General features: G+C 42.7%; 1 protein-coding gene across 9 annotated transcripts in view; it reads left to right on the forward strand.

Moving 5' to 3' along the window:
* The window catches only part of OSBPL10 (oxysterol binding protein like 10), a 326,956-nt gene that overhangs the window by 236,020 nt on the left and 66,043 nt on the right, over positions 1–24,893 (forward strand). For all 9 annotated transcript variants that reach the window (XM_005545553.4, XM_065539810.1, XM_005545555.4 and 6 more), the window contains 2 exons: positions 1,582–1,792; positions 20,598–20,752. In XM_005545553.4, coding sequence (XP_005545610.3) covers positions 1,582–1,792; positions 20,598–20,752 — 366 coding nt within the window. The remainder of the gene's footprint in view (positions 1–1,581; positions 1,793–20,597; positions 20,753–24,893) is intronic.

The raw sequence follows: 24,893 nt of genomic DNA on the forward strand, positions 1-24,893 counted from the left end.
ACTACAGGCACCTGCCACCACGGCCAGCTAAGTTTTGTATTTTTAGTAGAGATTGAGTTTCACCATGTTGGCCAGGCTGGTCTCAAACTCCTGACCTCAGGTGTTCCACCCACCTCCCAAAGTGCTGGGATTACAGGCGTGAGCCACTGCACCCACCTAAAAAGATGACTTTTAAACAAAGACCTGGAGAAGAAATGAGTACTTACTGAGCTTTCCTTCTTTATAGGCACTGTTTTAGGAGCCAGAATGGCTAGGTAGATCTTCTGTAATCTACAAAAAAACAATTTGCATAGCCAGATTATGGATGTGTACACTAAGATGAGAACGCTCAAACCACATCTGTGGAACATGTCTCTTAAAATTAATCTTTTTAAAAAAAATCATTTTGAAGTAATTGCCAGTAGCAGGTATTTGTTTCAAAAGGAAAGAGAAAAAAGGCTAAGCAAAAAAGTAATGAGCTTTGTGTCCAAGTCCAGCAGTCCTTACAGAATTACTGCTTCTTCCCACTGGTGACATCATGGTGACAAGGATCCTCCAAGGGTGACAGTGACAAAGCAGGAGATGTTGCTTCAAATAAAAACAGCTTTTGTGGAGAAGCTTAAAACACAGTGGACCAGAGAACAGGAATTTACTCCTGCTTCTGATGTCAATGGGCTTTGTGACCTTGGGCGGGTTGCTTGAGCTCCTCCACTTCTTAGACCCGTTAATTATTTGTTAGACATGATGTCTAAGCACTTTATATACATCATCCTGTTTAATGGGATAAGTTATAAAACATGAGGAGGATGAACTTCACAAGATAACCATTAAAGTCCTTTTCTAGCCCCTGTGTTCCTTTTTTTTTGACTTGTTAGTTCAAAGACATAATTAGACTACTGTTTGTCTTATGATAAGCTTATGAATTGAAGCCAGGCCACAAAATATGATTATTTGTCATAGCTTGAGCCATGGAGTAGGACTGGCTCTGGGATTCCTGGTTTTTCTCTTCCTGACATGTCTCGTGGTGTTAAGAAGGTCATGTCCTGTTTAGCATTTTTTATTTGCAAGTGAGTGAAGGGGGCTCAGCACTGGTTTCATTGTGATCTCCTTTGTACAAACACCAGCCCCAGATTTCCCTTCCGCTCTGTGAACTCTGAACAGGGCTACCAAAGAGTTAAGGGTTGGAGCTGGAGGAAAAGCAAGGAGGAAGCCTTGCTGTGAGGGACAGCCACAGCGCGCCTGCTGTCTCAGATAACCTTCTGTAGAAAAAGAACTCTAAAGGTGGTTGCAAGGATGCTTTCAATGTATTTATTATTGACTTACCTCCAGAAGATCTGTAAAATGATATACCGAGATGGCCCTGATGGCCCCTTTTAGCTCTAAAGTTCAAAACTTCTCTTTTGATTAGAGTGCCTTTGGATAAATTTACCAAGACAGATTTCACCCAGGATTGAGTATTTATCAAAAGACGAACGTGCACCAAACACACGGAACTGACCCTCACCCAGTTTTACCCACTTCTGTGGTTTAACTGCCGCCTCCCCAGCCTGTTGAAAGAAGAGCTTCTGCCCCTCACCTCCTTACTGTCGTCTTGTTTTGTAGATGATGAACCAGGTGGAAGGGCAGCAGAAGAACCTCGTGCACGCCATTGAGTCCCTGCCAGGGTCTGGCCCCCTCACTGCCTTGGACCAGGACCTGCTGCTCCTGAAAGCTACCTCTGCTGCCACCCTCAGCTGCCTTGGGGAGTGCCTCAACTTGTTACAGCAGAGCGTGCACCACGCGGGCCAGCCCAGCCAGAAGCCAGGAGCCTCGGGTAAGACCGCCGGCAGTTCGTCCATGTTTAGGATGAGTACACACACTATGTGTGTGTGTCCCATTGTCTTCCTCCTTTAAGTCCATCCATTTCTCTGTGATCCATCCGTCTATCCTTATATCCAAGTGTTTCTACTGCGCTTCCTCTCTACTGTTTGGGATGTATTTTTATGTTACAAGTTACAAATGTAACATTTTATGAAAAATGTAATTCTGCATTCATCTCTCCTGCCCTTCCTCTACTGTTTGGGATATATTTTTATTTACAAGTTACAAATGTAACATTTTGTGAAAAATGTAACTAAAATATTTACATAAAGACTATGGAACACCTTTCAGACTTGCTGGCATCACATTATAAGTCTCATTCCATTCATAACATTTGCACTCAGCATTCTGTTGTTTTGTTTTGTTTTGTTTTGAAATAGAGTTTTCACTCTTGTTGCCCAGGCTGGAGTGCAGTTTTGCAATCTCAGCTCACTGCATCCTCCACCTCTTGGGTTCAAGCGATTCTTCTGCCTCAGCCTCCCGAGTAGCTGGAATTACAGGCATGCGCCACCATGCCCAGCTAATTTTGTATTTTTAGTAGAGATGGGATTTCTCCACGTTGGTTAGGCTGGTCTTGAGCTCCCAACCTCATGCGATCCTCCCGCCTTAGCCTTCCAAAGTGCTGGGATTACACGCCTCAGCATTCTGTTTTTAAGAAACACTGGCATGTAGCATCTGGTCCATTATTTCTGTGGTGTTGGGTCCACCACATTATACCCAGCCACTCTCAGATGACAGATAATGCACATTGCCTCCAGCCTCTGCCCCACTCACCTCGCTGCAGTAAACATCCTCCTGCCTGTCCCCTCACGAGGAAACCTCTGGAATACACACCAGGAGTATTTCTAGCTCTTAATCAAGAAGCTGGAGATAATAATGCACTTCCTTGAGATGCCTCAGTCCTTTTGGAGGAAGGTTTAATCAATGAGCAGATATAAAGATATTTGTGAAGATTAAGATAAAGGTAAAAATAGCTTGAGATTGGTTATGTCACATACAATTATAAAATACTATAATTAACAGAATAACAGCAGCCTTATTGTGCTTTGTTGCTCAGGGGTCACTTAATTAATGAAGGAATGAGGCAAGTTAGGTAATAGGAAGTAAAGCCAGACTATGAGTGATAGTCTTTATATTTCATGCTTTCCCCAACTGCCCTTTGCCCTTTGTTTCACCGAAGCGTAAAAGGGACAGTTGGTTTTTCAGAGTAGACTGTGTGGGGGTAATGTGGTTTTCTCTTTGTAAAACCCACTATCATTTACTGAACTTGGCCTTGGCTACATGTTTTCTGAAATCTTGACAAAGTAGGTATGATTATGTGCATTGTTCAGATGATATGCTGGGACACGGAACTATTAAACAACTTGCCCAAGGCCACCCAGCTAAGTGGCAGAACGAGGGCAGGACCAGGCTCTTTCCGCTGTGGCAGGCGTCTTCCCGGCCTGGGGTTCTTTGTTCAGTCCAGAACAACCACTCAGTGGGTTCAGTCCCCCAAACTGAGGCTGGGAACCGTGTCTTGTGAGCATTGTAATTCTCTCAAGGCAGGTGTATATATGTTTTTAAAAAATAATTTCAGACTTTAGAAAAGTTGCAAGAATAGTATGAAAAATGCTCATATATCCCTCTACAAATTCCTTAAACAGTAACATGTTACGATGTTTACTTCATCTTTTCACTATATTTACATATTACAATTTTCTAACCACTTAAAAGTAAATTGCAGACATCACGTCCCTTCACTATTAAATACTTCAGTGTGTATTTCCTTTAAAAAAAGGACACTCTCCTCTAAAGACAGCACAATGATCGAAATCAGTAAATTAACAAGAGTACAGTCCTCTTTGCTGGTTATGCCATTGATAGCCTTTGCAAAATAAAGCAATCTGGGGGCAGAATCCAGTCTAGGAGATTTGCGTATATTCAAGCATGGAGCAAAGGCACCCAGACCTGCTTTTCTACCTTTCCTCTTGCTTCTCAGCCTTAAGAATGAATCCCAAATGCAGAAGCTTAATGAGGCTTTTTGACATTTTCTGATCTGGAAGGAGCCTCAGTGACCCCCATTGAGGCCTGAATGCAAATTTGGAGTGAGACTGGAAACTTTTCAAAATTTCTGTGGTCTCTTTTGCCCTGTATTGTAACTTGTAGCTTCTGCAATGTAATAGGCTCGTTCCGAGAATCTTTCACTAGTAAATACAAGCTTGAATCATTTTCTTTTTCCTAAAATTAATCCCTCTTAAAAATATATTTCTTCAGGGCTTCCTAGGAAATTCGTTTTTTTTTTTTTTCTTCTTCTTTCTAACTTTCATTGGATCTCTGGCATTTTTAAGGGCCCGGAGGAACAAAGCTCAATTGGATGCATTTCAGAGGTGGTGACAGGTTGAAATGGAAATTATTGGAGAAAGGGGAGACCAAGAAGTGTCCCTGAAATTATGTCACATCAGGTGCTACCTCCTTTATGTCCTCCCTGTGCTCTCTCTTCCACCCTTGACTCTCCACTTGCCCTTCCTCCCTTCCTCCTTTCCTTCCTTCCTTCCTGATGGAGTCTCACTCTGTCACCCAGGGTGGAGTGCAGTGACACAATCTCAGCTCACTGCAACCTCCACTTCCCAGGTTCAGGCAATTCACCTGCCTCAGCCTCCTGAGTAGCTGGGATTACAGGTGCCCACTACCCCTGGCTAATTTTTATATTTTTAGTAAGGACCGAGTTTCTCCATGTTGCCCCGGCTGGTCTCAAACTCCTGACCTCAGGTGATCCACTCGCCTTGGCCTCCCAAAGTGCTGGGGTTACAGGCAAGAGCCACCGCGCCTGGCTAGCCCACTCTCCTTCATTTGGGTTGTTGTCATCCAGAAACTTAGCTGAAAGTTGGAGAATACAGCGTGAAGCATCACAATGACTACTTTGTTTCCTTGTCATCTTATCCTTTTTACCTGTCATATTCCATGTAACACAGCCCCTGAAGTTTTAAAACAACCTACTGTGTGTCTTAAATCTATGCTACACATTGGGGGAAAATAGAATTACTTCCTGCAGGAAAAACATCATAGTTGTCTGCAGTTCAAATGGAATTCCAGAATCTCAAGCTAGTGGGATAAGAGAATAGAGAATACGTTGGCCCTGGGAGTGCTGCCTTAAAATGTGTTTGTTTAGACACTTGGGGCTCTCAGGGTTGATAGTTGCTATAGCGGCTGCCTGACACACATTGATAAAAATATAATGGTTATGTCTAAGAAGTGCCAGGTTGGGCCGATGGAAATCAAAATCTCATTAAAGTGAAACGCTGGCAGGGTTTCATTTCAGTGTTCAATGGGCAGGAAGGCCCGTCTTACCTGAAGCGTAGCAAATACTCATACAGATTGTTCCTGCGTGATGGCTCTTTGCCTTCTGATCCTTGCACTGTTTTTTTTTTTTTCTTTTTCCTTCTGTCCCTTTTGTGAATAAAAAATGATTTATGATCTTGTATATTTCATCTTGTATAGCATTTAATTGTGTCTTCTGGGATATATGTTTGCTTTGGAGCTTTTGTCTCCAAATGTTGCTTATTACACTGTTTTTGTTTCAAACACACTGCCAACCAGACTGAAATCTGAGAATACTTCAGTATTCATCTGCCTCCCAGCTATTCATTTGGGCTCCCAGACCTGTTTCTGATGTTATCTCCAAGATATACTGGGTCTGAAGTGCTTCACTTAGCTTCCGTTTATGGAGAGGTGTGTAATTAAAATTAAAAAAGTAATTTGGCCGGGCGTGGTGGCTCATGCCTGTAATCTCAGCACTTTGGGAAGCCGGGGCAGGTGGATCACTTGAGGACAGGAGTTTGACCAGCCTTACCAACATGATGAAACCTCGTCTCTACTAAAAATACAAAAGTTAGCCAGGTGTGGTTGGCGGACACCTGTAATCTCAGCTACTCAGGAGGCTGAGGCAGGAGATTCACTTGAACCCTGGAGGTGGAGGTTGCAGTGAGCCGAGATCGCACCGCTGTGCTCCAGCCTGGGGGAAAGGGAAAGACTATGTCTTAAAAAAAAAAAAGGTAATTTGGCTTTTCAGTCAAGACTTAAATTATGCAGCTCTTTTGCCATTCCTGGTGGCTTCTAAATCTACTTCAGCAGCTTGATGGAGGTAAACAGCGGATGGACAGGGGACTGGGTATCTGTTTTCTCCAGACTTCCCTGTGCTATGGGGAAGAGGCAGGCAGAACCACGCTCAGAACTGGAAAAGGTTGTGCTCTTTGGGAGCCTGGGCTTTTTAGGTGGGTTTCAAGTGTGGGAGGGAACTGGGCCTGGAAAGTGATTTGAGGGTACAGAGTACTCTGCCCTCTGTGCTTCTGGTTGGTTTGCTATTTGCTTGCAAGCCTTAATCTAGGTAACATGGTTTGAGTTCGGGCAGATGCCTGTAACTAGACAAGCCCATTCTGGTGCCAGGTAAGAGCTGGCATTAGCAGCGTGATGGTGTGAAACAGGCTTGGGGAAGGACACTGGAGTCGCAGCTGCCAGAACTAGTGACAATGGAACCTTGGCAGAATGCAGTAGATGACACAGGTGCCCTTGAAGACAAACAGGGACAAAAGATCAAGAGAATATATTTGAGAGGAGAAGAACCAGAGCAGAATTTAATATACTTTCCTGAACTCATCCTTGCAATAACGCTTCATCCTCTTGAAAGATTAGTGGGGAGTGTCAGTTAATAAGCCAGTTGCACTGGTCTTCACATTTTGGGGTTTGGCCAAAAGGGCCAAATAAGTGAGACTGTCATAAGGACCCCTGGCTCTTCTGGCTGTTTATCTTCTTCCTTTTGCGGTGCTTTACATTTTTACAGAGACCTCTTCAGACTTTCGTTTTTCATCTGTTTTCCAACACTTAGGGACTTCCTTTGCTTTCTTTGTCTCTTATACTTTCTTTCCTGACACCTACTGCTTTTGGTGAAGATTTGCCCCACTTATAGTCACCTTTCTTTATTTTATGATTAAAAACTAAGATAGAAATATGGTAATTCAGTAAATAGGCATATTAGTTCATTTTCACAAGACTGAGCAATTTACAAAAGAAAGGGGTTTATTGGACTTACAGTTCCACGTGGCTAAGGAGGGCTTGCAATTATGGCAGAAGGCCAGGAGAAGCAAGTCACATCTTATGTGGATGGCAGCAGGCGAAGAGAGAGCTTGTGCAGGGAAACTCCTGTTTTTAAAACCATCAGATCTCGTGAGACACATTCACCATCATGAGAACAGCATGGCATAGACCTATGCTTCAGTCATACCCCATGATTCAGTCATACCCCACTGGGTCTCTCCCGCAACATGTGAGAATTACGGGAGCTACAAGATGAGATTTGAGTGGGGACACAGAGCCAAAGCATATCAATAGGATATCAGGAGAAGAGGAAAAACTAGCATTGCAGAATATTTCAGATACGTGTTTTTTAAATTTTTTTACAACTGTCTAAACAGAATTTTTGAGTGCCAACTTCTCCCTAAAGAAAGCAGTTAGAGGCCGGGCACAGTGGCTCACACCTCTAATCCCAGCACTTTGGGAGGCCAAGATGGATGGATCACGAGGTCAAGAGATAAGGACCATCCAGGCCAACATGGTGAAACGCCGTCTCTGCTAAAAATACAAAAATTAGCTGGGCATGGTGGCACGCGCTTGTAGTCCCAGCTACTTGGGAGGCTGAGGCAGGAGAATTGCTTGAACCCAGGAGGCGGAGGTTGCAGTGAGCCGAGATTGTGCCACTGCACTCCAGCCTGGTGACAGAGCGAGACTCCGTCTCAAAAATAAATAAATAAAAATAAAACAGTTACCAAGGCCTGGCTTTCCACTGGGAATATGTCTTATGGTTTCAAGTGAAAATTCAATCTTTTTGTGAATGTCAATCTTACTCTATTTTGGAAAACCATTTTATGTTTACTGAACCTGGGAAGATGAATTCACTGGTACAGGAAGAGGAAAGACCTTCCAGGAGCCATCACCTATCACTGGCCTCTGGGCAGAGGCCTGGTAGCTCTCAACACTCTAAGCAAGGCTTAAAATAAGGCCAAGGAGGGATTAAGACAATTCCACAGTCAAACCTTTGCCCTTAAAACCGGTGTTTTTCTCTTAGTCTCCTTATGATTTTTGTTTTTATTTCCATACTGCTTTTCATGTTTTCTATTTTGCTATACAGGTTGTATTTCTTTTACCCTTCTTTAGTATTTTGGGAAGAAATATGACACATATATATATAAATTCTAGTAGTGGTCATATTAAGTTTTTCATAACCATTCTTTTCTTTCTTTCTTTTTCTTTTTAAGATACAGAGTCTCACTATGTTGCCCAGGCTGGAGTGCAGTCGCTCTTCACAGGCACAATCATAGTGCAGTCTAGCCTTGAACTTCTGGGCTCAACCAATCCTTCTGCCTCAGTCTCCTGAAGAGCTGGGACTACAGGTGTATGCCACCATACCCAGCTTCATAAGCATTCTTTAACCTATTTTTTTTGGTAGTCCTCAAAGGGATGATGGAATACTTTTTGAATCTTTAATGATGAAGACAGTACAAACTTTAACTTCCTCTGCCCCTCTATTCTGCTTTCCAATTTTTGCTATTATGATATGCAGGCTATTGTTATTAATATTTTAATATTAGTATAATACTTAGATAATGTATGATGACTAATTCTTTTTAAAAATAATATGTGACTTTAATATTCAGTTACATAACCATGCTTAGAAATATTATTCATCGCGGCCAGGCGCAGTGGCTCATGCCTGTAATCCCAGCACTTTGGGAGGCCGAGGTGGGTGGATCACAAGGTCAGGAATTTGAGACCAGCCTGGCCAATATGGTGAAACCCCATCTCTCCAAAAAAAAAAAAAAAATACAAACTTAGCTGGGCGTGGTGACGGGTGCCTATAGTCCTAGCTACTCAGGAGGCTGAGCCTGGAGAATCACTTGAACCCGGGAGGCAGAGGTTACAGTGAGCTGAAATTGTGCCACTGCACTCCAGTCTGGGCAACAAAGCAAGACTCTGTCTTAAAAAAAAAAAAAAGTATTATTCATAGCGTATTCTGGAGCTGGGACCAGGGTGAGATGAAAGAGACACTAGTCTTGAGTGCAAAATTCAAAAGGGTGTCAAAAGTTTCAGTAGTTAAGATAAAAAGATAAAGTTAAGTAGTTAAGATAAGTAGTTATGTTTTAATGCAATATTTTTAACCAAAATTAATGCAAAAACAATTGATAACAAAATATCACAAGTTTACATAAAGACAATGTCTTAGCTTGGGCTGCTATTAAAAACAACTGTAGACTGGGTGGCTTAAAGAACAAAAATTTCTCACAGTTTTGGAAGCCGGAAGTTTAAGATCCAGAGTCCAGTCTTCTAGGCCCAAAGTTTCTGGTGAGGGCTCTCTTCATGGCTTGGTGACAGCCGTCTTCTTGCTGTGTCCGCACATGGCATTCCTTGGTGTGTGAACCTGGAGGGCAACCGACCTCTGGTCTCTCTTCCTCTTGTTTCAGGGACACAAATCCAATTGGATCAGGACCCTACATTTTTTATGTCAATTTAACTTTATTAATGTGAAGGCCCTTTCTCCAAACTTGGTCACGTTGGGGGTTAGGACTTCCACATATGAATCTTGAGAGGGAACATAGATATTCAGTCTATAGCAGAGAGGATCTGATAGGATGGAGATGAGGGTGAAGTGAGGCTGAGTACTATAAGACTTTCTCTCTTCCTTTTTTCTTCCTTCCTTTCTCCCTTTGTCCCTTCCTTTCCCTCCTCTTCCCTTTTATTTCAATTTTAAAATATTGTGTTAAAATATAATTTACCTCAGCCAGGTATAGTGGTGCATACCTGTAGTCCCACTTATTTGAGAGGCCAAGGCAGGAGGATTTTTTGAGCCCAGGAGTTCAAGATTGTGGTGTGCAGTGATCACACTTGTTCCAGCCTGGGCAGCATAGTGGGATCCTGTCTCTTAGAAAAAATTACGCTTTATCTCAATTACTGATTTTCTTGATGCTTCCTTTTATTTTACACCTGAGGTGAATGTCTTACTTGCCTGACTGTAGTCCCAGCCCTGCTCAGCTCTGCGTTTAACTGGGTTCATTGCTTTCTACCAGTTGTTTTTTTTTTTTTTTTTTTTTTTATGACTTCCCCATTTCTTGAGTTCTTAATTCTGCTTCTTTTATTCGTACATTGGGAAATGTTTTCAAGTTGTTTTTCCTGCAAGAAGAATCATTTCTGAGTCTCTGCAGCGCTGCTGAGAGGGCACGTGGTACAGAGTGTGAGAGTCTGGGCTGGGGAGCTCAGCTGCACGGGTTTTAATCTGGATTCTACCACTTACTAGTTCTTAATGTCTGTGTTTCTTCATCTGTCAGGTAGGCACGGTAGTAATATGTATGTGCCTCATGGGTCACCATTAGGATTAGATGAGACAAACCACAGATAGTATGTACAACAGTACTTGGCACCTAGCAAGAGCTCAATAAATGTTGGCCATTCTTACCAAGGGAAAGACATTTTGGCTGGGGATGAATGTTATCCCCCAGCTCCCCAACTCACTCCAGATCTGTCAGTTTCTATTTACATTCTTCTATTTGCCTATTCATCTTTTGGCATTTAGTGTTGTCGCAAAATTCAAGACTGGTTTTGTTTTTTTTTTTTTCCTTTAAGGCAGGTCTAATTTTTTTGCTTTTGTGATTGGAAAATTTTTCTCTTGATTTTTGTTATTCAAAAATGTTGCCAAACTTCATAAACTAGGGATTCATTATAGTATTCTACTTTTGTGTGTGTTTGGAATTTCAGTGATAAAAAGCCTGAGAAAATATCGGCAAGCTGCGGTATTTAGATGTGCATTTTTCCCCATTGATTTTGCTGGAGTGTCGTGGCTCCTTTCAGCAGCCCCCACAGCTTTCTGTTCAGCGCGGGACATGTATTTATACTTACATTTTTGTCTGTCCATTGATATGGTCTCTCTCCTTCAGGAACATGGATCTTTTATCTCTTGGATCTCTGTTGTGCATCTTCTCTTTTTTTTTTTTTTTTTTTTTGAGATGGAGTCTCAAAAAAGAGATGGAATCTCTGTCACCCAGGCTGGTGTGCAGTGGCGCGATCTCGGCTCACTGCAACCTCCGCCTCCCGGGTTCAAGCAATTCTCATGCCTCAGCTTCCCAAGTACCTGGGATTACAGGTGCGTGCCACCATGCCTGGATAATTTTTGTATTTTTAGTAGAGACAGGGTTTCCTCATGTTGGCTAGGCTGGTCTCGAACTCCTGACCTCAGGTGATCCGCCCACTTCAGCCTCCTAAGGTGCTGGGATTACAGGAATGAGTCCCTGCACCCAGCTTTTCTCTATTGTTTTCTGCCTCATGATTGTCATCTGTGTCTTTTGCAACTGCACATAGGTAGAGCCTCCTCATCTCAATACATTACTTATTTGACTTTCTGTAGTGTTGATCCCACTATTTCCTGTTCTCAGTTTTAATTTTAATTCTACTAATGTTGGTTTAGTTTCCTCATAATAATTCCTTGATGCATCCATCTCTGTTTTCACCTCAGCCTGTTTTCTTCTTCTAGTTTTCTGTTTTTGTTTCATAGAGGGTGCTTTGTCCTATATTTATATGCTGAGGAAACACCTTTCCTGGTGTTTTCTCCAACACCTTCTGTTAGCAATTTTATATGTGTTCTTCCTCTTAGCCTTCTTCTTTTTTTTTTTCCATTATACTTTAGTTCTAGGGTACGTGTGCACAATGTGCAGGTTTGTTACATATCTATACATGTGCCATGTTGGTGTGCTGCAGCCATCAACTCGTCAGCACCCATCAACTCGTCATTTACATCAGGTATAACTCCCAATGCCATCTCTCCCCCCTCCCACCTCCCCACAATAGGCCCCAATGTGTGATGTTCCCCTTCCCATGTCCAGGTGTTCTCATTGTTCAATTCCCACCTATGAGTGAGAACATGCGGTGTTTGGTTTTCTGTTCTTGTGATAGTTTGCCGAGAATGATGGTTTCCAGCTGCATCCATGTCCCTACAAAGGACACGAACTTATCCTTTTTTATGGCTGCATAGTATTCCATGGTGTATGTGTGCCACATTTTCTTAATCCAGTCTGTCACTGATGGACATTTGGGTTGATTCCAAGTCTTTGCTATTGTGAATAGTGCTGCAATAAACATATGTGTGCATGTGTCTTTATAGCTGCATGATTTATAATCCTTTGGGTATATACCCAGTAATGGGATGGCTGGGTCATATGGTATTTCTAGTTCTAGATCCTTGAGAAATCACCACACTGTTTTCCACAACGGTTGAACTAGTTTACAATCCCACCAACAGTGTAAAAATGTTCTTATTTCTCCATATCCTCTCCAGCACCTGTTGTTTCCTGACTTTTTAATGATTGCCATTCTAACTGGTGTGAGATGATATCTTATTGTGATTTTGATTTGCATTTCTCTGATGGCCAGTGATGATGAGCATTTTTTCATGTGTCTGTTGGCTGTATGAATGTCTTTTTTTGAGAAATGTCTGTTCATATCCTTTGCCCACTTTTTGATGGGGTTGTTTGTTTTTTTCTTGTAAATTTGTTTGAGTTCTCTGTAAGTTCTAGATATTAGCCCTTTGTCAGATGAGTAGATTGCAAAAATTTTCTCCCATTCTGTAGGTTGCCTGTTCACTCTGATGGTAGTTTCTTTTGCTGTGCAGAAGCTCTTTAGTTTAATGAGATCCCATTTGTCTATTTTGGCTTTTGTTGCCCTTGCTCTTGGTGTTTTAGATATGAAGTCCTTGCCCATGCCTATGTCCTGAATGGTATTACCTAGGTTTTCTTCTAGGGTTTTTATGGTTTTAGGTCTAACATTTAAGTCTCTAATCCATCTTGAATTAATTTTTGTATAAGGAGTAAGGAAAGGATCCAGTTTCAGCTTTCTACTTATGGCTAGCCAATTTTCCCAGCACCATTAATTAAACAGGGAATCATTTCCCCATTTCTTGTTTTTGTAGGTTTGTCAAAGATCAGATGGTTGTAGATGTGTGGTATTATTTCTGGGGGCTCTGTTCTGTTCTATTGGTCTATATCTCTGTTTTGGTACCAGTACCATGCTGTTTTGGTTACTGTAGCCTTGTAGTACAGTTTGAAGTCAGGTAGTGTGATGCCTCCAGCTTTGTTCTTTTGGCTTAGGATTGTCTTGGCAATGTGGGGTCTTTTTTGGTTCCATATGAACTTTAAAGCAGTTTTTTCCAATTCTGTGAAGAAACTCATTGGTAGCTTCATGGGGATGGCATTGAATCTATAAATTACCTTGGGCAGTATGGCCATTATCATGATATTGATTCTTCCTATCCATGAGCATGGTATGTTCTTCCATTTGTTTGTGTCCTCTTTTATTTCACTGAGCAGTGGTTTGTAGTTCTCCTTGAACAGGTCCTTTACATTCCTTGTAAATTGGATTCCTAGGTATTTTATTCTCTTTGAAGCAGTTGTGAATGGGAGTTCATTCATGATTTGGCTCTGTGTTTGTCTGTTACTGGTGTATAAGAATGCTTGTGATTTTTGCACATTGATTTTGTATCCTGAGACTTTGCTGAAGTTGCTTATCAGCTTGAGATTTTGGGCTGAGATGGTGGGATTTTCTAAATATACAATCATGTCATCTGCCAACAGGGACAATTTGACTTCTTCTTTTCCTAACTGAATACCCTTGATTTCTTTCTCTTGCCTGATTGCCCTAGCCAGAACTTCCAACACTATGTTGAATAGGAGTGGTGAGAGAGGGCATCCCTGTCTTGTGCCAGTTTTCAAAGGGAATGCTTCCAGTTTTTGCCCATTCAGTGTGATACTGGCCGTGGGTTTGTCATGAATAGCTCTTATTATTTTGAGATATGTTCCATCAATACCGAATTTATTGAGAGTTTTTAGCATGAAGGGCTATGGAATTTTGTCAGAGGCCTTTTCTGCATCTATTGAGATAATCATGTGGTTTTTGTCTTTGGTTTTGTTTATATGCTGGATTATGTTTATTGATTTGCGAATGTTGAACCAGCCTTGCATCCCAGGGATGAAGCCCACTTGATCATGGTGGATAAGCTTTTTAATGTGCTACTGAATTCAGTTTGCCAGTATTTTATTGAGGATTTTTGCATCCATGTTCATCAGCGATATTGGTCTAAAATTCTCTTTTTTTGTTGTATCTCTGCTAGGCTTTGGTATCAGGATGATGTTGGCCGCATAAAATGAATTAGAGAGGATTTCCTCTTTTTCTTTTGATTGAAATAGTTTCAGAAGGAGTGCTTTACTTCCAACTATGTGGTCAATTTTGGAATAAGTGCGATGTGGTGCCGAGAGGAATGTATATTCTGTTGATTTGGGGTGGAGAGTTCTGTAGATGTCTATTAGGTCCGCTTGGTGCACAGTTGAGTTCAATTCCTGGATATCCTTGTTAACTTTCTGTGTCGTTGATCTGTCTAATGTTGACAGTGGGGTGTTAAAGTCTCCCCTTATTATTGTATGGGAGTCTAAGTCTCTTTGTAAATCTCTAAGAATGAGTCTTAATGAATCTGGGTGCTCCTGTATTGGGTGCATATATATTTAGAATAGTTAGCTCTTCCTGTTGAATTGATCCCTTTACCATTATGTAATGGCCTTCTTTGTCTCTTTTGATCTTTGATGGTTTAAAGACTGTTTTATCAGAGACTAGGATTGCAACCCCTGCTTCTTCTTTGTTTTCCATTTGCTTGGTAGATCTTCCTCTATCCCTTTATTTTGAGCCTATGTGTGTCTCTTCATGTGAGATGGGTCTCCTGAATACAGCAAATACAGCATGTGAGATGGGTCTTGACTCTTTATCCAATTTGCCAGTCTGTGTCTTTTAATTGGACCATTTAGTCCATTTACATTTAAGGTTAATATTGTTATGTGTGAACTTGATCCTGTCATTATGATATTAGCTGGTTATTTTGCTCGTTAGTTGATGCAGTTTCTTCCTAGCATCGATGGTCTTTACATTTTGGCATGTTTTTGCAATGGCTGGTACCGGTTGTTCCTTTCCATGTTTAGTGCTTCCTTTAGGGTCTGTTGTAGGGCAGGCCTGGTGGTGACAAAATCTGTAAGCATTTGCTTGTCTGTAAAGGATTTTATTTCTCCTTCACTTATGAAACTTAGTTTAGTTGGATATGAAATTCTGGGTTGAAAATTCTTTTCTTTAAGAATGTTGAATATTGACCTCCACTCTCTTCTGGCTTGTAGAGTTTCTGCCAAGAGATCTGCTGTTAATCTGATGGGCTTCCCTTCAGATCAGGTCAGGTGGGTAACCTGACCTTTCTCTCGGGCTGCCCTTAACAGTTTTTCCTTCATTTCAAGTTTGCTGAATCTGACAATTATGTGTCTTGGAGTTGCTCTTCTCGAGGAGTATCTTTGTGGTGTTCTCTGTATTTTCTGAATTTGAATGTTTTCCTGCCTTACTAGGTTGGGGAAGTTCTCCTGGGTGATATCCTGTAGAGTGTTTTCCAACTTGGTTCTGTTTTCCCCCTCACTTTCAGACACACCAATGAGACGTAGATTTGGGCTTTACACATAATCCCATATTTCTTGGAGGCTTTGTTCATTTCTTTTTCCTCTTTTTTCTCTAGACTTCTCACTTCATTTCATTCATTTGATCTTCAATCGCTGATACTATTTCTTCCATTTGATCGAGTTGGTTACTGAAGCTTGTGCGTTTGTCACGTAATTCTCGTGTCATGGTTTTTATCTCTGTCAGTTCGTTTATGGCCTTCTCTGCATTGATTATTCTAGTTATCCATTCTTCCATTCTTTTTTCAAGATTTTTAGTTTTTTTGCACTGGGTACGTAGTTCCTTCTTCAGCTCTGAGAAGTTTGATGGACTGAAGCCTTCGTCTCTCAACTTGTCAAAATCATTCTCCATCCAGCTTTGGTCCGTTGCTGGCGATGAGCTGTGTTCCTTTGGAGGGGGGATGCCCTCTGATTTTTTGAATTTCCAGCTTTTCTGCCCTGCTTTTTCCCCATCTTTGTGATTTTATCTGCCTTTGGTCTTTGATGACGGTGATGTACTGATGGGGTTTTGGTGTGGGGGTCCTTTCTGTTTGTTAGTTTTCCTTCTAACAGTCAGGACCCTCAGCTGCAGGTCTGTTGGAGTTTGCTTGAGGTCCACTCCAGACCCTGTTTGCCTGGGTATCAGCAGCGGAGGCTGCAGAAGATAGAATATTGCTGAACAGCAAGTGTTGCTGTCTGATTCTTGCTCTGGAAACTTCGTTTCAGTGGTGTGCCCAGCTGTGTGAGGTGTGAAGTGTCAGTCTGCACCTAGTAGGGGATATCTCCCAGTGAAGTTACTCAAGGGTCAGGGACCCACTTGAGTAGGCAGTCTGTCCATTCTCAGATCTCAGTCTCCATGCTGGGAGACCCACTGCTCTCTTCAAAGCTGTCAGACACGGTCATTTACATCTGCAGAGTTTCTGCTGCTTTTTGATTAGCTGTGTCCTGTCCCCAGAGGTGGAGTCTACAGAGGCAGGCAGGCCTCCTTGAGCTGCGGTGAGCTCCACCCAGTTCGAGCTTCCTGGGGGCTTTGTTTACCTATTTAAGCCTCAGTAATGGTGGGCGCCCCTCCCCCAGCCTTGCTGCTGCCTTGCAGTTAGATCTCAGACTGCTGTGCTAGCAATGAGGGAGGCTCCGTGGGCGCGGGACCCTCTGGGCCAGGTGTGGGATATAATCTCCTCTTGTGCCGTTTGCTAAGACCCTTGGTAAAGCGCAGTATTAGGGTGGGAGTTACCTAATTTTCCAGGTGTTGTGTATCTGTTTCCCTTGGCTAGGAAGAGGGATTCTCTTCCCCCTTGCGCTTCCCAGGTGAGGCGATGCCTTGCCCTGCTTCACCTCTCGCTGTTTGGGCTGCACCAGCTGACCAGCACTGACTGTCCGACAAGCCCCAGTGAGATGAACCCGGTACCTCAGTTGAAAATGCAGAAATCACCCGTCTTCTGTGTCGCTTGTGCTGGGAGCTGTAGGCTGGAGCTGTTCCTATTCGGCCATCTTGCTCAGGATTGCTTTCCTCTTAGCCTTCTTGAGAATATTTTTTTCCCCAAGCTCTGTACAGTCCTTTTTATTCACTCCATGTAAGAATATTTTTGCCTTCATCTCCAAGCGAGACAGGTCTGTCCAGCCTCCTAAACCCATGATCATTTTTTAAAAGCAGCTGAACTGATCTGAGATGGGCATCTTTCTCATGCACTGGCTGTTTGATGTTCTGAATCCATAGGGTCCACAGAAAGCTGTGCTCCCCAGCATGCATTGCCACCTTTCTTTGTCTTGTCCTGGTCTTTGTCTATCCCAAGATACAGCATACCACTGCCAGTTCAGACTCTACTTCTTGCCCTCTTGTGCCCTAGGTTGCCATATCTGGATAATGTTGGAATAGAGGGCAGGGAGACACAGAGTTGAGGTATGGGAAGAATGGAGGGGACTTTGTCCTGATTGCCTAGGCAAGCAGATGTCTTTTCTTCCCCCTAGTGTTTCGTTTTGTTTAAAGACAGAGTCTTACTGTGTTGCCTAGGCTGGAGTGCAGTGGCATGATCATGGCTTACTGCCTCAAACTCCTGGGCTCAAGTGATCTTCCCACCTCAGCATTCCAAGTAGCTGGGACTACAGGCATGTACCACCATGCCTGGCTAGTTTGTTAATTTTTTGTAGTCGAGACAGTGTCTCACTGTGTTACCTAAACTTCTTTATCTTTTAAAAGATTTCCTAACTGCTCTACAGGATGTTTACTGCTTGGGTAATAAAGCAAAGAATTTTTAAATAGCAGCCCTATATCTATAGAACAACTGTTTGGTATTTTAGATCTGAATCCAGTTTGAGGTTTCGGAGGCAGGAATTGGTCAGCAGGAAAGGTAAGAGGTATCTGTCCGCCTCTCTTATGGCAGAGTGTAGTGTCGTGAATCCTGGGTTGGTTTTCTTAGTTCAGCTCCATCTGCCTTGTTATTTGCAGACATTTCTCTCAAGTTCTGGTATTAGTGCATCTTTAGCCTTTGGTTTTAGTGTTGTGAGTTTTTACCTTTTAAAAAACAACATGAAGTGCTGCTATATGGATGCTTTTTTTTTTTTTTTTGCCATTAAGAAAAAATTGTAGTCAAGTACACATAACATAAAATACACCATCCTGACCATTTTTATGTGTACATCTCAGTAGTGTTAAGTACATTCACATTGTTGTATAACCAATCTCCAAAACTCTTTTCATCTTGCAAAACTGGAGCTCTTTACCTTTTAAATGTTAACTCCCCATTCCCTCCCATCCACTCCCCAGCTCCCGGCAACCACCATTCTATTCTGTGTCTTCCTTTTGGCCATTTTTAATTTTTAATTTTTAGGAGGCTGTGACGTGCACTCGTCTTAACGTTTTCTGTCTCTGATGTATACAGCACATTCATATTGAGTGTACACTCTTTGCTCAACATGTCCGTGGTTCTGGGGACACTGCTGTGAGCAAGGGCGGTATTGTTCTTGTCCTCAAGGAGCTGACATTCCAGGGAGGAAAGAAAATCAAGTGAATGAGTGCGTTAGTGAGTTCAGACAGTGCTAAGTCCCGGGAAGACACCAAATGGCGATGTGACAGAGAGTGCCTTTGGGGTGCTGTTTTGGCCAGGGAGGTCCCAGAAGGCCTTTCTGAGCAAGTGGTATTTTAGCTGACTCCTGGATCTGTACAGGATACTTCCTCCCCGATGTAGAAGGACTGGAGGAACAGCCCTTTGGAAGGAAGGAACAGCATGCACAAACACTCTGAGACTGTCACGAACTTGGCACATTTGAGAAATGGAAAAATATACTGATGTGACTTGAGCATACTAAGCAACGGGGAGAAGAGAACAAAATGAGGCTGGGCAGGTCATAGAGCAAAGCCAGGCAGCTTAGATTTTGTTCCAATTGCAATGATAAGCCACTTGGGGCCTTTATTAATTTATTTATTTTGAAACAGGGTCTCTCATTGTCACCCAGGCTGGCGTGCAGTGGTGCAATCATGGCTCACTGTAGCCTCGACCTCCTGGGCTCAATCAATCCTGCCACTTCAGCCTCTCAAGTAGCTGGGACTATAGGTGCGTGTCACCATGCCCTGCTAATTTTTGTATTTTCTGTAGAGACAGGGTTTTGCCATGTTCCCCAGGCTGGACTCAAACTCCTGGGTTCAAGTGATTTACCCGCCTCAGCCGGGATCCCGAAGTGCTGGAGTTACAGGTGTGGGCCACCGTGTCTGGCCCACTTGAGGCTTTTAACAGTAGAGTTATGTGACCTAACACTTGACATTAAAAAAGATTTTTGCATAAAAATACACTTGAGTTGGATAATACTGCATACAGCAGCATACAGATGCATAAGCACCGCACGTACACGGTCTCCTCATCTGCCTCTGACAACCAGATTCCCCTGGGGATACGTCAGGAAAGTCTGGGATACCTGTAGACTTTGAGTAATTCTAATGAAAAGGCTGACAGATAGTATTGCTTTATGGATGGAACATCTGAGACCCTGAAATGTTGAATGTTCATGAGTCATTCTCCACTTTAGCCTAATTTTTCTTTATCATTAATCTTGCTCTTAGACTTAGAACAGAATCTACAGAGTGTCAGTCAGCTAAGCTTGAGACTTACCTATTTTTTGTTACCTTTTTTGGAGATGGGGTCTTGCATTGTCACCAAGGCTGGAGTGCGGTGGCGCGATTTGGGCTTACTGCAGCCTTGACCTCCTTGGCTCAATAGATCCTCCCACCTCAGCTACCCAAGTAGCTGGGACTCCAGGCTTGTGTCACCACGCCTGGCTTATTTTAATATTTTTTGCAGGGATAGGGTTTTGCCTTGTTGCTTGGGTTGATCTCCAACTCCTGGGCTCAAGCGATCCTCCTGCCTCAGCCCCCCAAAGTGCTGGGATTATAGGCATGAGCCTCTGTGCCCACTGAGACCTATTTATTTGAATGGCAGAATTGCTATGGGGTAAAGAAATCCACCTCTGCCAACATGGCACTTGTATGCAAATGTAACAAACCTGCACATCGTGCACACGTACCCTAAAACTGAAAGTATTAAAAAAGAAATCCACGTCTGGTTACTCCTGTTTCTATTAGTAGGTGTATAAAATATTCTACAATAATATGTGACCCTTAAAAAACAGAGTAAAAGTCTCTTCCCCTCCCCCCACAGGGGGTTGGTGGAGGATTCGAAAACTGGCTTTTGGTTTGCCGGGCTGCCATTTGTGAAAGTGTTTCTTGCTAGAATGGAATGGGTACCTGTGTCCTTGGTGATGGGGCTTCCTGACATCTGCCACACCAAGCCACATCTGAGGGCAGGGGTGGCATCCTGTGCTCACACTGCAGGCATCTTTTCTGAGCCATGGCCATTGTGTCACTTGGACTTCAAACCCCATTTTGAGCAGCCTATTTTTGATAGAATCTGACTTTTCATTGTGAATATTTAGAAATTTTTTAAAAGGTAAAAAACAGACAGGAAAAACACCTTGATCTGGCTTTGGTAAATAGCAGTTGTTTTTGTGCACTGTTGGGGAGTGAAACAGCCTGTGATGATTCTGATCTTGATATTATACAGAAACTAGTTCCTAAACAGATGATCAGAATCTGCACTTGGTACTTCATTCAAAACAAGCCCTCTGTGTTTTACATCATGCCCTTTTCAAGCAGGTCTCTTTAGACAGTGGGTACGAATATTTCATGAGCTATAAATGTTGAATTTGGAAAATACTTGGCATCATTCTAGGTCTTTATTTCAGAAAACATCCTGGGATGGCACGGGCCCAAGTCACATTCCACAGAGCAGCTGAAAAATGGGACACTTGGCTCTTTGCCATCAGCCAGTGCCAACATAACCTGGGCCATTTTACCAAACTCCACTGAAGATGAACAAACCTCACAGCCAGAGCCAGAGGTAAGCGTGCAGTCCTCTCAGTGCATTCATGGCTTGTGTTATCGCTTGTTCAGAAATATAGTAATTATATTTGTAACTTGCTCATCTCTTTGTTTCAAGAGGAGACAAATTAAAAAATGGAAGAATTGCCTGGAGAGACAAAATCAGCTATGTGCATGCCCGGCACTTCTCTTGTTCTTGTGTCTGGCAGCTGCTATGGGTGAATTGTGATCCTACGAATGAGGAATCTCCTATTTTCATTGAAATAGGAGTCATTTTAACTTTAAGTGGGAGAAATTCTAACAGACCCATTAACATGATGCTTATTGACATGATGGGAGCAGTTACAATATATTATGTCGCTCCCCTGAATAATGGCTTTTTCGTGTGGTTCCTGCTAATACAAGCTCTTGCCTCACATGCTCGATTCCTGCATGCTCCTGAGCCAGGCCGGGATCCATGGGGCCATGGCCAACACTCCTTTTGGGCACTGAGCTGCAGCCCAGGTTCAGGCTGCCGAGGATATGCACTGCTTCGTCAGGAGAGCAGTCCTTGCAGATCCTGGTGACCAACCAGGCTCCAACAGGCTTCATGGACTTTCTGTCATCTGTCCTCGGCTCTCCTAACGCTGCCTCTAAGTGGCAGCTGGAGGGGAGCGAAATGCAGTGTCTCCTTTTGTCAATATTATTTTGTGTCCTGAGTCCATTTTTGTTTTTCTTGTTCTTTTGATGCACATGATATAGTCTTGATACGGTCTCTTGAACTGGGCAGAGGCCGCCTTTAACCATGTGTCAGAGGTTGTTCTTAATTTCCATTGAAATCATTTTTGCCTGAAAATTGTAGAACACTCACAAAATCTATTTGATAAGGTTGAAAGCCCCAAGGCAGTGTCTTTGATCAAATGGTTTTGGTTATCAATGGAAATTTTTCTCCAAGCAGCATAGGATTATATTCTTGGACAGTGATGTAGTAGCATAGCTCTCGTACAGTCAGATTAGGCTGCCTACAAATATTTCATGGGCATCTTTAAGGGGCTTTAGAAGGGTATGAAGTGAATAGTGGCTGTGGATTTTTGAAAGGCATTTGCTCTGTATGTACAAGGAGTTTCAGGGTCTAGAAACCCATGCAGCTGATGTGTAAGTGAATTAGAAGGTAAGTTGGCAACCATGTGAATGGTAGAGAAGTGAGTTATTAGATCTTTAGTGATCATTTTTTAGATCCTTATTTCTAGCAGCATTCTTGTGCAAAACCTAACTTACTTACTATGGCTCATACTATTTCTGACTTTGTAAATCCTCCTTAGTGTTTCTTCTGTGTTTTTCTGATAGGTGTTCCCTCTGACCCCCAAGGTTTGAGGCCAAGTCTGTTGTTTTTTACACAAAGTTGTTGCCCACTTTACCTCACCAGTCAGTAGCATTGGCAAAAAAAATTAGCATACGATTATCTGTAAGAAATAACTAACTCCTGGCCGGGCGCAGTGGCTCACGCCTGTAATCCCAGCACATTGGTAGGCCGAGGTGGGTGGATCACGAGGTCAGGAGTTCGAGACCAGCCTGACCAACATGGTGAAACCCTGTCTCTACTAAAAATGCAAAAATTAGCCAGGCGTGGTGCACACCTGTAATCCCAGCTACTCAGGAGGCTGAGGCAGGAGAATCGCTTGAACCCGGGAAGCAGAGGCTGCAGTGAGCCAAGATCACGCCATTGCACACCAGCCTGGGCGACAGAACAAGGCACCATCTCACAAAAAAAAAAAAAGAGAAAAAGAAATAACTAATTCCCAATTTCAACTTTAAAAATAATATATCCTGAAGAAGAAGAACTAGCCAGAGCTTTTTTCATTAAGGTAGGGAGACAGACATTAATTTCTGGTTGTCATTTTTTTCCTGAATTGTTTTGTCAGAGCAAGGTAAGATTTTGTTTGATTCCATGTAGCAGGGAAGGTCTTACGGAGTAGAATGGTGTTTTGGTGGTTTTCTGAGACGGGAGAGTTTTTTGCAAAGACTCCCCTCATTTTTCCCAGTGAGTGCTATGGCAGATGATTCTCAAAACCCAAACAGCTAGTAGAGCTTGGACACTATTTTTCTTCTTAGGCCATTGTGCCTTGCCACATTTTTTTGTCTTAATAGTTCAAAAAGTGGCAACATCCACACAATAGTTTCTCTGTCAGAAAAAAAAAATTGTTGCTATTGCCTCCTTTCTGTACATTGTGGAGGAATAACTTCTATATAGAATGAAGCGAAATTCCTAAAGGTTAAAAATGCCTTATGGAGCAGGTCTTTAATGCTTTTGATCTAGAAAATATAGTTGCTTATGTGAGTGGTCATTGGGAAACTAACTTTCAGAATTGTGGTTATTATGGTCATGTAGCTAAATTAACGATTGTCTTCTGGTTTACTGTTTAGAACATGTTAGGTCTTTTGGGGGATAAGTGAGATACCAAAGGTAGCTCCCCTCTGCTGGTTGTGGCTTCCCATAAAGTAACCTACATCTGAAACAGTAATGCAAGTTGAAGCTTAGTCTGTTTAATTCCCAGCAGAGTAAAAGCTCAAAGAGCTGTATGTATTTAATACATGAGTTAAAAGAGAGCTGTGATCGGCTCTGTTATAAAATGTAGTAATCTTATAATTTTATTCTGCTGGGGCTAAAACTAACTAAATGTGAAAAAGAAATATTCTTCCATAATGAAATGAGTTAGGATCTTGGTTTTACCTATTCATAGAACAATTTTTCAATGAAAACACCATCTGAAATGTAAGTCTAGATGGAAAAAGGTTTTCGGTGTGTCGCTTCATCATGTATGCCTTACTTTAGGACAAGAAGGGTGGTGATTGGAGTAGAGACTGTGGACTAAGCTCTCTTGACTTTTTCTTTTTTTTTTTTTTTTTTTTGAGATTTTTTTTTTTCCTCCGTCGCCAGGCTACAGTGCAGTGGCACGATCGATCTCAGCTCACTGCAACCTCCACCTCCTGGGTTCAAGCGATTCTCATGCCTCAGCCTCCTGAGTAGCTGGGATTACGGGCACGTACCACCACACCCAGCTAATTTTTGTATTTTTAGTAGAGACGGGGTTTCACCATGTTGGCCAGGATGATCTCCATCTCCTGACCTCGTGATCTGCCCGCCTTGACCTCCCAAAGTGTTGGGATTACAGGCGTGAGCCACCAGGCCTGGCCACTTTCTTAACTTTCTTTCTATTTTCTCGATTGGAGAGATTGGAAACCTAACAGCTACATGTCCCAGACTTTCTTACAGTTGGATTTCTGAACACGTTACAGGGAGATGCATTTGTGTGAGATTTGGAAGACCCAGTTCCTTCTGTTCATGCTGCTGGCAGGCAGTGGCGTGGAGGTTGGAGTGTTTCGAGGCAGCTGTGGTGGCCACACTCATAGTTCCAGGCCTTAGTCCCACCTCCATGGGTGTGGCAACAGCTGTCTGACCTCTGAATCACAGCCACCTACATTGTTGTGACCTTGAACTTAAAAGTCTAAGGGGCATGCTGGGCGTGGTGGCTCATGCCAGTAATCCCAGCACTTTGGGTGGTCGAGTTGGGCGAATCACGAGGTCAGGAGTTTGAGACCAGCCTGACCAACATAGTAAATCCCCATCTCTACTAAAAATACAAAAATGAGCTGGGCGTGGTGGCGTGAGCCTGTAATCCCAGTTACTTAGGAGGCTGAGGCAGCAGAATCGCTTGAACCTGGGAGGCAGAGGTTGCAGTGAGCTGAGATTGTGCCACTGCACACCAGGCTGGGTGACAGAGTAAGACTCTGTCCCCTCCAAAAAAGAAAAGTCTAATGGGGCCCCTGATGTCTGCTCCTCCAGCCTTTTTAATAATTTTATAGGCACCTAATTCCCATATCAAATTCCTTTCTGACTGCAACACCTGGGGTGGTTTCTGTTTTCTGCACCCATTGTGACTGGTCGGGCTCTTGGCATAGGAGAGCCCAGGGCAATGAGGTAAGCCCATCCTGAATGACAGAGCTCACACGTGACCATGCATACCCACCTTCCAGAGGACATATCTGAGCGACAAAACCTTAACTGTTTTTTTAAAAGTCAGATTTATTGAGGCATAATTCACCAACAATATAATTCACCATTTTAAAATGAAAGGTTCTCGGTCTTAACAAATCAAAGTAGTATCCCTAATCCAAATCGA

This window comes from Macaca fascicularis, chromosome 2 (assembly GCF_037993035.2).
Source record: "Macaca fascicularis isolate 582-1 chromosome 2, T2T-MFA8v1.1".
Classification (NCBI taxonomy): domain Eukaryota; kingdom Metazoa; phylum Chordata; class Mammalia; order Primates; family Cercopithecidae; genus Macaca; species Macaca fascicularis.